General features: G+C 41.4%; 1 protein-coding gene across 1 annotated transcript in view; it reads left to right on the top strand.

Annotated features, from left to right (window-relative positions):
• Nucleotides 1–14,045, top strand: part of GAREM1 (GRB2 associated regulator of MAPK1 subtype 1) — a 198,424-nt gene that overhangs the window by 164,765 nt on the left and 19,614 nt on the right. The window contains exon 4 of the mRNA XM_040354123.1: nucleotides 226–1,401. Within this exon, the coding sequence (XP_040210057.1) occupies nucleotides 226–1,401 (1,176 nt within the window). The remainder of the gene's footprint in view (nucleotides 1–225; nucleotides 1,402–14,045) is intronic.

The following is a 14,045-nucleotide window of genomic DNA, read 5'->3' as shown; positions in this document are numbered from 1 at the left end:
CTCACTGTATTTAGTTGAATACCTTTTGAAGACGACAGCTTATCAGAGAAAAGAACGCTTAAAGCTAAGAGATAAAGATCCAGAGCTATTCATCAAGAACAATTTATTTCTGTACGTGAATTCTTTGTGATAAGCTTAGCTACTTGTTTTCTTATGACGTTTTACGAAATTTTTATTTTCTATGATAATGCTCTGTGTATAGTAACGCTTGAAATGTAATTTCAGGTTGCATCAGGAGAGTCCAATGAAGACACAGAGGTCTATAACATCACGCTGTGTACAGGAGATGAGCTCACGTTAATGGGCCAGGCTGAAATTCTGTATGCAAAAACATCCAAGGAGAAATCACGTCTGAATACAATTTTTAAGAAGATTGGAAAATTGAACTCTATCAGCAAGTTAGGTAAAGGCAAAATGCCTTGCCTAATCTGTATGAATCATAGAACTAATGAAAGCATCAGCCTTCCATTCCAATGTAAAGGAAGGTTTAGCACTCGCAGCCCTCTAGAGATTCAAATGCAAGATGGGGAACACACAATCCGCAACATTGTAGAGAAAACACGACTGCCTGTGAATGTGACTGTGCCTAGTCCACCTCCCCGTAACCCTTACGACCTTCATTTCATTCGGGAGGGACATCGGTATAAGTTTGTCAACATTCAAACCAAGACTGTTGTTGTTTGTTGTGTGCTGCGTGGCAGCAAAATCATTCCCATGCATTTTCCCTTACATTTGTCTGTCCCAAAGTTTAGCCTTCCTGATAACGTAGCGAAAGGTGAAACATGGCAAGAGTCTGTAGTTCAGCATTGGTACCACATATGCCAAGAACAGTTCGACATTGAGGAATATTCTCGGGCAGTGAGGGATGTTAAAACAGACTGGAATGAGGAATGTAAGAGTCCAAAAAAGAGCTATTGTTCTGGACATAGTCACATACCCAACTCGCTAAGCTATGCCCGTGATGAGCTGACCCAATCTTTCCATCGACTTTCTGTCTGTGTTTATGGAAACAACTTGCATGGAAACAGTGAAGTAAACCTGCATGGCTGTCGGGACATTTGTGGGGACTGGGCAGTGTACCCTCAAGATTCCCCACAGTACCAGGACTCTGGTGACAGTGGAAGTGATTACCTCTTCCCTGAAACTGGTGAGGAATCTGTAAGTCTACCAGCCAAGCCAGAGCTTCCCTATGAGGAGCTCTGGCTAGAAATGGAAACCGTAAAACGAGGAGGACAGCCCCTCACCCGTTCACAAAGTGAAAAGAACAAATGTGATCCTTTTCGGGGGTCACTTCATTCCAAGTGTGGCACATCCTCTCTATCATCTCCCGGAGCTCTTCTGACCAGCAAGTGTTGTGATATACCCTTACCTCCACCTCCAGTGCCTCCCAAATCAGAAGCTGTAAGTATCTTATGAGTATGTGTCCAACATTTCTAAAGCGGCTGCAGTTTATGCAATGCTGCAGTTATTTTTATGTTTTATTTCAGGGAACACATTGATTTAATATCTGAAGTGTGCATTAAAAACAAAGAAATATTAATCTAATGCACCTCATTTGGCTTCCCTTGCGCTTAATAAGGGGCTATGCAATCAAACTCAAAGCAAGGACAATTGTACCTTGGTCAGCTTTCTGAAAAAAGCAAACCATTGGATATGTTATTAGTATACTACACAAAATCTGGTATTAGTTGTTTCCTTATCCTGATCAGCAATGAAACACACTGTATAAGGGCATGAGTTCAAGGGCATGAGTTCAAGGGCTTTGGGTTGTTTTGACAAGCTTGATTTTAACATTGCTTTGAGTTGCTTCTGAGATCATCCAGATCTGCAGTGATGTGCAGCTGACCTCCCTTTCACCTGTATTTGACCTGCTTCAAGCTGCTTTTGTATTCCTTCACACTTGTATGGGTAGAGAAGCAGTTATGCAAACAAAGGCCCATTGACAATTTCTTAATTTAACCACTTAAGCCCCGGACCTTTAGGCAGCTAAATGCCCAGGCCAGGTTTTGCGATTCGGCACTGCGTCGCTTTAACAGACAATTGCGCGGTCGTGCGACGTGGCTCCCAAACAAAATTGGCGTCCTTTTTTCCCCACAAATAGAGCTTTCTTTTGGTGGCATTTGATCACCTCTGCGGTTTTTATTTTTTGCGCTATAAACAAAAATAGAGCGACAATTTTGAAAAAAATTCAATATTTTTTACTTTTTGCTATAATAAATATCCCCCAAAAACATATATAAAAAAAATTGTTTTCCTCAGTTTAGGGCGATACGTATTCTTCTACCTATTTTTGGTAAAAAAAATCGCAATAAGCGTTTATCGATTGGTTTGCGCAAAATTTATAGCGTTTACAAAATAGGGGATAGTTTTATTGCATTTTTATAAATTTTTTTTTTTTTACTACTAATGGCGGCGATCGGCGATTTTTTTCGTGACTGCGACATTATGGCGGACACTTCGGACAATTTTGACACATTTTTGGGACCATTGTCATTTTCGCAGCAAAAAATGCATTTAAATTGCATTGTTTATTGTGAAAATGACAGTTGCAATTTGGGAGTTAACCACAGGTGGCGCTGTAGGAGTTGGGGTTCACCTAGTGTGTGTTACAACTGTAGGGGGGTGTGGCTGTAGGAATGACGCCATCGATCGAGTCTCCCTATAAAAGGGATCACTCGATCGATGCAGCCGCCATAGTGAAGCACGGGGAAGCCGTGTTTACATACGGCTCTCCCCGTTCTTCAGCTCCGGCGAGCGATCACGACGGAGCGGCTAGAAACGAATAGCCGCGCCGTCGTCCCGGATCGCTCCCCGAGGGAACCCGACCACCGCATGTAGAGGGGGGGGGGTCCCGATCGGACCACGACCCGCGGAAAGGCAAGGACGTACCTGTACGCCCATTTGCCTGTACGTGCCATTCTGTGGACGTACATATACATGCGGCGGTCGGGAAGTGGTTAAAGGGGTTGTAAAGGTACAATTTTTTTTCCTAAATAGCTTCCTTTACCTTAGTGCAGTCCTCCTTCACTTGCCTCATCCTTCCATTTTGCTTTTAAATGTCCTTATTTCTTCTGAGAAAGCCTCACTTCCTGTTCTTCTGTCTGTAACTCCACACAGTAATGTGAGGCTTTCTCCCTGGTGTGGAGAGTCGTGCTCGCCCTCTCCCTTGGACTACAGGAGAGTCAGGACGCCCACTAACACACAGCTCCTTTCTCTATCTGTAACGTAGAGAGCGTCCTGACTTCTGTAGTCCAAGGGAGGGGGCGAGCACGACACTTTACACCAGGGAGAAAGCCTTGCATTACTGTGTGGAGTTAGACAGAAGAACAGGAAGTGAGGATTTCTCAGAAGAAATAAGGACATTTAAAAGCAAAATCGAAGGATGAGGTAAGTGGAGGAAGACTGCACTAAGGTAAAGGAAGCTGGTTAGGAAAAATTGTACCTTTACAACCCCTGTATGCATATACTAATTTTATTTTTAAATATATGGTACAAATGAAAATTTGAAATACAAATATTTCAGTTATATTGGCCTGTTTAAATGGATTTTGAACCTGTGTTGATGGACAAATGCAGCTTGTTTTGACATCCGTTTAGGATGTTTCAGAGACCTTTAAAAAAAATCAATGGCAAGTGCATTTGACCTGCATTCAGCTAGTTTTAAGTTGCTTCTGTATTCCCATAAATCTGGATAGAAAAGCAGTTCTGACATAAGCAAAAGCCCATCAGCGCAGGCACTTAAGTGTATGTCCTCTGAGGCTGTCTCTTCACTTTTCACCTTACACCTAAATTCTGTTAAAACAGTTTTAGGGTTCTGTAGCTTATACAAGACATCCTGTGCCAAAAACTTAAGAAATGTATTACAAAACAGATTACATGAGTTTGTATATATAATCTGCACTGCACTTCTGATGCTGAAACCTGCAAGACTCAATCAACCTAAAGTGGACCTATAAAGCTGGTCATACACAGATCGAAATTCAGCCAGTTCAGCAGGGAATGGAAGAATTTTGATCCATGTATGGCACTGCCGTTAAACAGACCTTGATCTACCAATCAACATCTGTACAACCATACTGTCTGAAGTTAGCCGCTCAGTCAGCACTGCAGGCTATAGTCTGCAGTGCTGATCAGCGTATTTTGACAGCAGGAAATTCTCCCAGCTGTCAGCATATAAAGACACGGCAGGGAGGATTCCCCCATCCACCTCGAATGTGTGGATGGGGTAATTGGGTCAGTTTTTTCTTTCAAACCACTGGTTGAGTGAAAAAAAAATACATAATGTATGGTCTGGCTAAGGATAGTAATATTGGAGCTGCCATTGCTATCTTGTTTTGAACCTCCTGTCTGGGGCTGTTGTACTTTTGAACCTACTAATTGTAAAATTAACCTACTGATTCATTGATTTGGATTCAGCATGCACCAACCAAAGTTTTGAGAGATTGAACTCTCTCCGATCTTGCTTGCTCCAGGTCAGCCACTTGCCATGAAGTGAAGCCACAACAAGAATGGCGGCCACAGAACGTGTACATTTGAAACAAGTGATTAAAGGCTTCAATGGTTTTCTATCCAAAAAGCGTTCTTTTAAAGAAACCGAGTTGAAGGAGAAAAGTGGGCTGCCACGGTTTTTGTTTTTACTCATTGACCTTGATCGGGTATGTTGATCAAAAGAGGTGACATCAATAGGGGCATACTTGTTCTAGGTCATCAACTCAGAAATGATCAAGGACAGAGACAGCCATGCAACCTTTTGCGAAGATTAACAAAAACAGCCCCCATATTTCTATTATGACAAGTGTATTTTAAATGAGGTTTCCAGTAAAAATACTCATGCATATCTCTCTGCTTATTAGAACATGCAAGTTATCAGTGTTATTAGCGCTTGTGTGTTGTGATGATGGGAGCCTAAATATCAGAACTTATCAGCAATGTCAGCTGATGGTATCACTGAGACTGTAGCTTGTTTCTTCAGATCACATTTTGCTCTAAGAAGTTTCTTACTGGTAAATGTAAGCAAAAATTGCACAGCAGTCTTACAGAAGAATTGAACCCCCTCTCCTCAATGCTTTAAGGCAAGAATGGTAGTCATTGAGTCAAAATTATATAATTATACAACTATTACTCTTAACTAAGATTAAGGCATCATGTGCACGGTAATGCTGCAAGTGTACTGGATTTTTCTGCCAGACATTGACAGAAAAATGCCTCTCATGTTGTGTGTATATGTGTATATGCACATATTGCGAATGTTACTTAAAAAAAAAAAGAAAATGAATGTACCCACACATCTGTAATGTATTGCATTTTTGTTCTTGGGTTTAGCTGTCCTTTATTCCAGGCATGTCCAGAGTCTGACCCATGGGCCAATTGAGGCCCGTGTTCTGGTTTAATGCGGTCCCACTGGTAATTTGTATATATATATTTTTTGTGGCCCCCAACAAATTTGTTGGGGGGCCTCAAAAGATATATACCGTATATTTATCGTTCTGGCAGCCTTGGAGGGGACAGGGAGGGGGCAAGACAAGTGCCGCCATATTACATACAGGAGAATCTCCTGTCTACTCGCGGCCTCTGTAATAGGAAGTCCTGTCTCCTGGGCTGGCATTGGGTGACTGTTCTGTCTATCATAGGAGGCAAGACTTTGTATTAAAGAGGCTGCTGAGTAAACAGGAAATTCTCCTGTATGTAATCTGTTGGCGCTCGTCCCGCCCCCCTCCCTGTCCCCTCCAAGGATGCAGATGGGCATTGATCAGTATGCACTGATGGCAGTGGTGTGGCTGTATTCAGAGGCTGCATTCATGGCAATGGTGAGGCTGCAAATGGGCACAGATAAGGCTGCATTGATGGGCACTGGCCCTTATTTTGCTTCACAGTTCTTTATTTAAAATTGTACTTACTTGCTTACTCCTGAAACTTCCCTCTTAAAATAAAGGTGCATGTTATCTGCCGATAAATACAGTATATCCAAATAACACGCCCAAGCTCATCCTTAGTCTCTTCACCACACAAAGCCACAAAGGCAAGAAAATTCTTGTTGGGTAGTGTATTAGTTAATTTTCATTTCATTTTAATGGTTCAAAGAATGTTAGGCAAAATGGTCGGCCCTCACGCATGTTCACTTCATCAAACCTGGCCCTCTTTGAAAAAGTTTGGACACCCCTGCTTTAATCAACGATGATCATATAATACCCTGGTTAGGCTGGTGACATGGTTCACCAATTTGACTTGATTTTGTATGTATTTAAATTGCCATGTGGACAAGGGTTAGACCCTCCCAGGTTGTTATGGCTGACTGTTATCACAAGGTAGATTCATTCTCTCTGCTTGTTCTGGTGACCTTTCCTCGAAATGGACTTGGGTATTGTAGAGTTGTAGTCCGAAAAGGTGAGAGGAATTCTTTCAATGAGAACACTTGTTCTGACATTTACCTATCTAAATGGGAAATTTGACTTAATTTGAAGAGATCTCCTTATTCCAGCTAGAAGAAGTGAACGAAAATCTTCCTAACAGGAAAAAAACATAAAAAAAAATAACCTGAAATGCATTTAACTCTTCCCTATGCTAAACTTAAACTTTTTTTTTATTATTTAAATGTTTTAAACACTCCCACCAGTGAAATGGTCGTTCTGTGAAGATAGGGGTGTTCGACCCTGGATATAGGATCCAGAGGGTACAACTCGCAGTGCAGGCAAATCGTATTTCCCTTTTATTTTCATACATCTTTCTATTCAGTTATCTGGCATATCAAGAAACAAAGATCACACCCAGTTTATATAACTACTGTTTGAAGACAGAGTGATAGTTAATGGAACAGGACTTTCCGAACTGAAAAACAAGTATAAAATAAACGGTGCCTTTAAATCTATACCTGCCCTTTAAATTATGTCTAATGGTTCACTTTGTGAGGGCAAAACCTTTTTATTTTTTGCTGGAGTGGGTAAGTGTTTGGCCATTGGGGGAGATTTACTCATTTTTTGATCTGCTAAACAATATCACTGAAAGAGAAATAATGGAAAATCCTAAATTTTAGAGATATCTTGAGAGCAAGAGGGGAAATCATCCAGTAGGGACAAATGTCAAAAGTTCTAGTGACAACTGTTTAAAAATAGAATGTTCTTCCATTCTCCTCTCACATCCTGTTGTGTCTCCAAGACCAGAAATAAGTTCCCTTTCACACGGGTGCGTTTTTTCCCGCGTTTTCGCGGTAAAAATAGCGCTATTAAAACGCTCCCCATGCCCCCCTCCATTGAAATGAATTAAAAACGCGGTAAAATCGCAGTGTTTTACCACGATTTAAACGTTCCTTTTCTACCGCGTTTTTACAGAGGTTTTTAATTCATTTCAATGGAGGGGGTATGGGGGAGCGTTTTATGAGCGTTTTAATAGCGCTATTTTTACTGCAAAAACGTCCAAAATCCGATCGGGTCAGAACGCGGTGACGTCAAACACACGACGTGCTGAATAAAACAAAGTTCAATGCTTCCAAGCATGCGTCGAATTGATTCTGAGCATGCACGGGTTTTGAACCGATGCTTTTCTGTACTAACCATCGGTTTGGTCCGATGGGGCAGCGGTTTTGAAGCATGTTTAGAAATTTTGGACCGAAGGAAACCAGACCCGATAGCCTATACACATGGTCGGTTTGGTCCGATGAAAATGAACTTCGGTTCATTCTCATCGGACCAAACCGACCGTGTGTACGGGGCCTAACACTTTCCTCCCTATTCAAAACTATAGAAAAAAAACTGGCTATACTTACACTGAACCCAGTCCCCTACCTGAAGCCTAACGTAACCCTCAAATGTAACATCTTGAAAACTATCCATGAATGCCATTTTTAACTACCTTGTAGACCAGTGGCCTCCAAACTGCGGCCTGGGGGCTGGATGTAGCTCTTTGCTTTCTTTTATCAGGCCCTTGGGAACCTATCCCTCCCAATAATACAGGGCACTATTCCTTCTGCACCAACAATGGGGCATAATTCCTGTCATTGATGCCCAGATTAGGACACTATTTCTACCACTGATCCCAACAATAGGACACTATTCTTTCCAGTGACACCAATGATGGAACACTATTACTTCCACTGGCACCAACTGCAGGACCCTATTCCTCCCACTGACACCAATGATGGGGCACTATTCCATCCCCTGATACCAGCAATAGGGCACTATTTCTTCCCCTAATACCAACAATGGGGTAATATTCCACCCACTACCAGTGAATTGGCATTCTTTAGTCCCATTGGTACCAGAGCATTTTCTACTCATGCTGGCCACGATCCGACCCCTTTAAAGTCTGAAGGACAGTGAACTGGCCTTTTGTTCAGAAAGTTTGGGGACCCCTGTTATAGAGCACCAAAGCTGTTGGCACTAAAGGATCTACATCGTTTAAGATTACAATAAGAAAAATAACTTTTTCACATCGCTGGGAAAATATCAGACCCCAGAAATTGGAATAACCTTGCCATTATATGCTTATACAGGCTTTTACATGTACTCCTGCACCTTCTATCCTATTGGCTATATATACAAATGTAAGACTTTTTTTTTTTATCCCAGAGGTTGTAACTGTACATTCTTTATTTAATAGAACAGTCAGTAAGAAAATATGGATATACATTTTTTGTGCCACCCAAAACCCCACAAATGCATATGCGTGCATCATAATGTACATTCCTTACATGCCTCTTTACTGGTAGCATCCCACATCCTGCATGCAAAAGACTATGATGTCTGTACAGAAACTAAGACTTCAAAAGGGGAAAAAAAAAAAGCTTTAAAAATATTTAATCATGGTTACAATTCAACATTCTATCTAGATTCGTTTTTTTTAATCTTTTCTATAATTGTTTTTACCAGATGGTAATCATTTTTTGTCTTTTAATCTTCAAAGTGAGGCTAATACTGTAGATTAGTACATCAGTAACATCATCATTTCAGCCAGTCTTGTTTTAAATTCTGCATTTTAGCAAAAATGAACAAATGGATACCCATTGTAGCACAAGGAACTTGCTGCTTGTGAGATCCATGTGGCACTTACTATCCAGTCATCCACTCTCCTTAGTCCACTTGGGCAAACCAAAAAACAGGTCAAATCTGCTGCAGCTTCTCTGCCCTGCCTTTTAGTCACTGGACAACAAACGTCTAACTGAAAGAATCCACCAGGATGTCCCTCTGAAGTACTAGCTGCTTTCTTCCAGAATGATCTTTCAAGACCTTTTTCTTCTCGAGCTGTTGCGCAACACACACCCCTTCCCCCTTTCCCCTTTCCCCTTTGATGTCACACACTTTAAAGGCTGCCACATGTTTTCCCCTTTGAGTTGCCCTATAAAAATATATCCAAAGCCTTGAATATGCCAGTCCATACTGTTTAATCACTTAATAAGAAGTAGAAAATGAGGGGCTCTTTTGATACCAAGCCAAGGTCAAGAAAGATTGCAGCCACAACTGGCGGAAAGATTGCAGCCACAACTGGCGGAAAGATTGCAGCCACAACTGGCGGAAAGATTGCAGCCACAACTGGCGGAAAGATTGCAGCCACAACTGGCGGAAAGATTGCAGCCACAACTGGCGGAAAGATTGCAGCCACAACTGGTGGAAGAATTGCCCAGGATACAAAGAAATAATCCCAGGTAGCCTCAGGAGAAATACAGGCTGCTCTCCAAAATGACGCAGAGGTTGTTTTCAAGGAGCACAATTTAAGGATACTTGAACAAAAAAGAGCTGCGTGGTTGAGCTGCCAGAAGGAAGCCTTTACTGCGCTAATTTCACAAAATAGCCAATGAGGCATGTCAAGGTGTTGTTGGGCATTTTGTAACCAGGCTATTTTGTGGAACTTGTACAGTGAAGGCTTCTTTCTGGCAACTTGACAATGCAGCTCTTTTTTGTTCAAGTACTATCGTATTTTGCCCCTAACCACTTAAGGACCGCCTCCTGCACATTTACGTCGGCAGAATGGCACGGCTGGGCACATGCACGTACAGGTACGTCCTGTGCTAGTACCCAGCCGTGGGTTGCGGGACTGCGACCCGGTCCGAAGCTGCGGGACCCGCGGACCCGATCGCCGCTGGGGTCCCGCGATCGGTCCCCGGGGCTGAAGAACAGGGAGAGCTGTGTGTAAACACAGCTTCCCCGTTCTTCACTGTGGCGGTGGCGGCATCGAACTGCAATTGTCATTTTCACAGTAAACAATGCATTTTAAATGCATTTTTTGCTGTGAAAATGACAATGGTCCCAAAAATGTGTCAAAATTGTCCGAAGTGTCCGCCATAATGTCTCAGTCATGAAAAAAATCGCTGATCGCCGCCATTAGTAGTAAAAAAATAAAATAATTAATAAAAATGCAATAAAACTATCCCCTATTTTGTAAACGCTATAAATTTTGTGCAAACCAACCGATAAACGCTTATTGCAATTTTTTTTTTTTTTTACCAAAAATAGGTAGAAGAATACGTATCGGCCTAAACTGAGGAAAACATTTTTTTTTATATATTTTTGGGGGATATTTATTATAGCAACAAGTAAAAAATATTGAATTTTTTTCAAAATTGTCGCTCTATTTTTGTTTATAGCACAAAAAATTTAAAATGTTGTTTGGGAGCCACGACCGTGCAATTGTCTGTTAAAGCGACGCAGTGCCGAATCGCAAAACCTGGCCGGGTCCTTTAGCTGCCCAAAGGTCTGGGTCTTAAGTGGTTAAAAACAACACCATATTTTTCTAGAGCTGCCTGTATTTCTCCTGAGGTTTCCTGTGGGATTTTTCTTTGTATCCCAAACATTTCCCATGGCAGTTGTGGCTGAATTCTTTGTTGATCTACCTTACCTTGTTAAGCAGGTCTTTTGACTGTTCTTTGGTCCTCATGGGTCAGGGTCCAGCCTGGCTTCATGTGATTGCTATCCTTAGTAAAAGACAGTTTTTTGGCATGATCAGTCAGATTTTCAATATAAATGCCAAAATTTCACAATTTCTGCCAGGGTATGCAAACTTTTGAACACAAATGTACAAATGTGTTAAAAAATCGGAACCTTTGGGATAGTTTCACTAAGGCTGCATTCACACATTTCAGCGTTTAAAATCGCGGGCAGATTTACTTTGATTCTGAATGCCATTCATTCTAATGATGCCTAAAATCGCGGTTCGGGTCTGCTGTGATTGTCGCGTGATAAATTGCGCTGCAGTTGTGGCAACCCGCATTGCTGTGTATACTACATCTAGAGGACTCGTTGGGAAGAGAAAATCCTAGTTGTTCTCTTGACTGATTATACGGTCAGCTTTGATCTTCCTGGCTGTTCTGCTGTGACTTGCCATCCTGTACAGCACAAAGGGTAGCAGTCCCACGCTCTTCTCCTTCCTCCCACCTCGCCATTGAAAAAACATCTTGTATTCTGTTCACGGAATACAACACAAGGCATTCTGTGTTTGTACAAGGGGTGGTTTTGTTGTTCATATGCCCTGCCTCTCCCCTTGTAAAGAACATCACCTTATAGCCACTAACTCTCCCTTCACAGAATTTCAGCTGTCCCCAAATTACTCAACACACACTGACCAATGGCTGCTGGGAACCTACCGTTTTATTGTCATGGGGTTGTCACATTAAAAAGGCCCCCAATATTGGCCATTCTAGCCCTGGTGACCACAGCTGAAAGGTCAGGTCATTATGGGGTTTATTTACTAGAAGTGGAGAGTGCAAAATCGGGTGCAGCTCTGCATAGAAACCAATTGGCTTCTAACTTCAGCTTGTTCGATTAAGCTTTGACAAAAAACCTGGAAGCTGATTGGTTTAGTAAATCAAATCCTATGGGTCATTTAGAATTCAGTCTGGCAAACTTCACTGTAAATTCCCTGGAACTCCCTGGTTTTGCCAGGAACCCAATGTTTGGAGAACCCCAACCTCCGTCCCTACCCAGGATTTTAGACGCCAGCCTATATGCAAAGCAGATTTTTACTAGGACTTTCATCCATCTGAGAATAGGTCCCATTGTTTTCATCATCATATACCTATGTGCACTTTTGTATTGATGATATTAATGCATTTGCCCTCTGTCAATGAGAATATCATCAGTTGTATGGCACATGTTCAGATAGCACAGTTTTTAGCGTGGTATAGGGCACATTTATGAATGTGAATGAGCCATTAAGTGACAATTATACATGCAGAAAGCTTTCCCTGTGTGCACCCACACCACGTCTCTCATCACCAAGCTGCTCTATCAGCAACTCCCCAGCCTCTGACTGTGTATTAATAAGCAATGATGCACGATTGCCTGGAGGCACCTGTGAGTTCAGTGTGTTTATGCAGTACATTCTATATAGGTAGATGACATTATATAATGTCAGTCAGTCTTGGTGTCTGCAACTCGTGGAGTACATTGTTTTCAACATATCTTGTTCTCATGCCTTTTGAGATGAGCCTGGGTGGATACATAAGCTTCAAATTACAGGCAGCTTACAGGGATTTATAATAATGTGTTCTCAATCAACCTCCCACACTGATGTCAAGAGACTGGGGTGAATAATTGAAAATAGCTATAACCAAAGAAAGCATCCCCACCTAGACCTGTGTATGTGTAATTGATTATAGTCCTACAAATGGAAAATAAATGTCAGTGTGCTGGGCAATGATGGCATGAAGGTATGATGTTTTGCTAAAATACAAGGCCAGCCTTCAACTGGCAGTAGACATGAGATCATTCTTTAAAGTGATTGTAAACCCTCACCTTGTAAAACAACCCATTCAGTTTAAAAATATATATACAACAGGACAAGTCTGGTCATTGGAGGAGAGCAGACTGAGTTCCCAGGTAGAGAACTGACCTTCTATGAAATGTTGGGTTTACATATTCTTTAAAGTGCTTGTAAACCATTTACAACCACTTTAACCTATAGGTAAGCCTATATTAAGGTGTAGGTGCTTGAAATGTGGAGGTTTAGCACTGTAGTGTGCCGTTCCTGATTGAGGCCGTGCCATCACTGGCGGCTCCCTCGCGCATTCGCGGGAGTGACGTCATCGCGGCTCTGGCCAATCACAGCACCGGAGCCGAGCGTTGGAAGAGGACGGCTGCGGGGGCTTCGATCTGAGGTGAATGCTATGCTATGCATACTAGCTCGTTATGCCTTTGTCTTGCAGGTGTTTTTTTTTTTTTTTTTTAACTGGGTTTACTTTGTTTTTAACAATGTGGTCCTTTTCATTGAATCAGTTAACAGTCAAATTATTTTGTAGAAAAGTGCAAAAACTGCGCTAATGCCAAAATTAAAGTAATCTTGTGCAGAGAAGCAATTCAACCATGAGATATAATCATAGTGCATACAAATATACAGAAAATAGAGCTGCGCTTATGCAATGCAAAACAAAATGAAATGCACTTTAGTAAGAAAAATATAGTCCACGTGAATAAGTGAAATAAATGGAAATTCTTCTTTCTTGTAGAAAAATCCAGCAGCAATGTAAACCACCTTGTGGGAAACCTTCACCTCTGATAACAAGAGTGCTTACCAGATCTCTTTGATCTCTTTTCACAACCACTTTAGATCTCTTTGACCCTCTCTAGAGATAAAGGGTCAATGAGATCTGGTAAGCACTCTTATTATCAGAGGCGAAGGTTTCACACAAGGAGGTTTACATTACAAGAATTTCCATTTATTTCACTTATTCATGTGGATTACAACCCCTAGCAAAAATCCCCCCTGGAATCACCACTGTTGTAAAATGTTCATCCAATTGTTTAATTTTGAAAAAAAAAAACCTATTAGACATGCCTCAATTATTTTAATTTAACAGTCCAACCTTCTGGCTTTAAGAAACACTTAAAAAAAGAAAGAAAACTGTGTACAGGTGCAACTGTTTTTGCAGACCAAGCAGAGGAAAAAAATATGGAATCACTCAATTTTGAGGTAAATATTATGGAGTCACCACGTACTTTGCAGTTCTAAAACAAACATCTGCATCAGATTACATCCTGAGAAATTATGTCGTCATCGCCGAACATCCTTTCAATTGATAGAATAAGAAAGTGTCCAAAATCTCAATATAAACGTGTGCATTT

The sequence above is a fragment of the Rana temporaria genome, chromosome 5 (genome assembly GCF_905171775.1).
Source record: "Rana temporaria chromosome 5, aRanTem1.1, whole genome shotgun sequence".
Taxonomy (NCBI): Eukaryota; Metazoa; Chordata; class Amphibia; order Anura; family Ranidae; genus Rana; species Rana temporaria.
The sequence above is the reverse complement of the archived record's forward strand: the minus strand, read 5'-3'. Positions and strand labels throughout refer to the sequence as shown.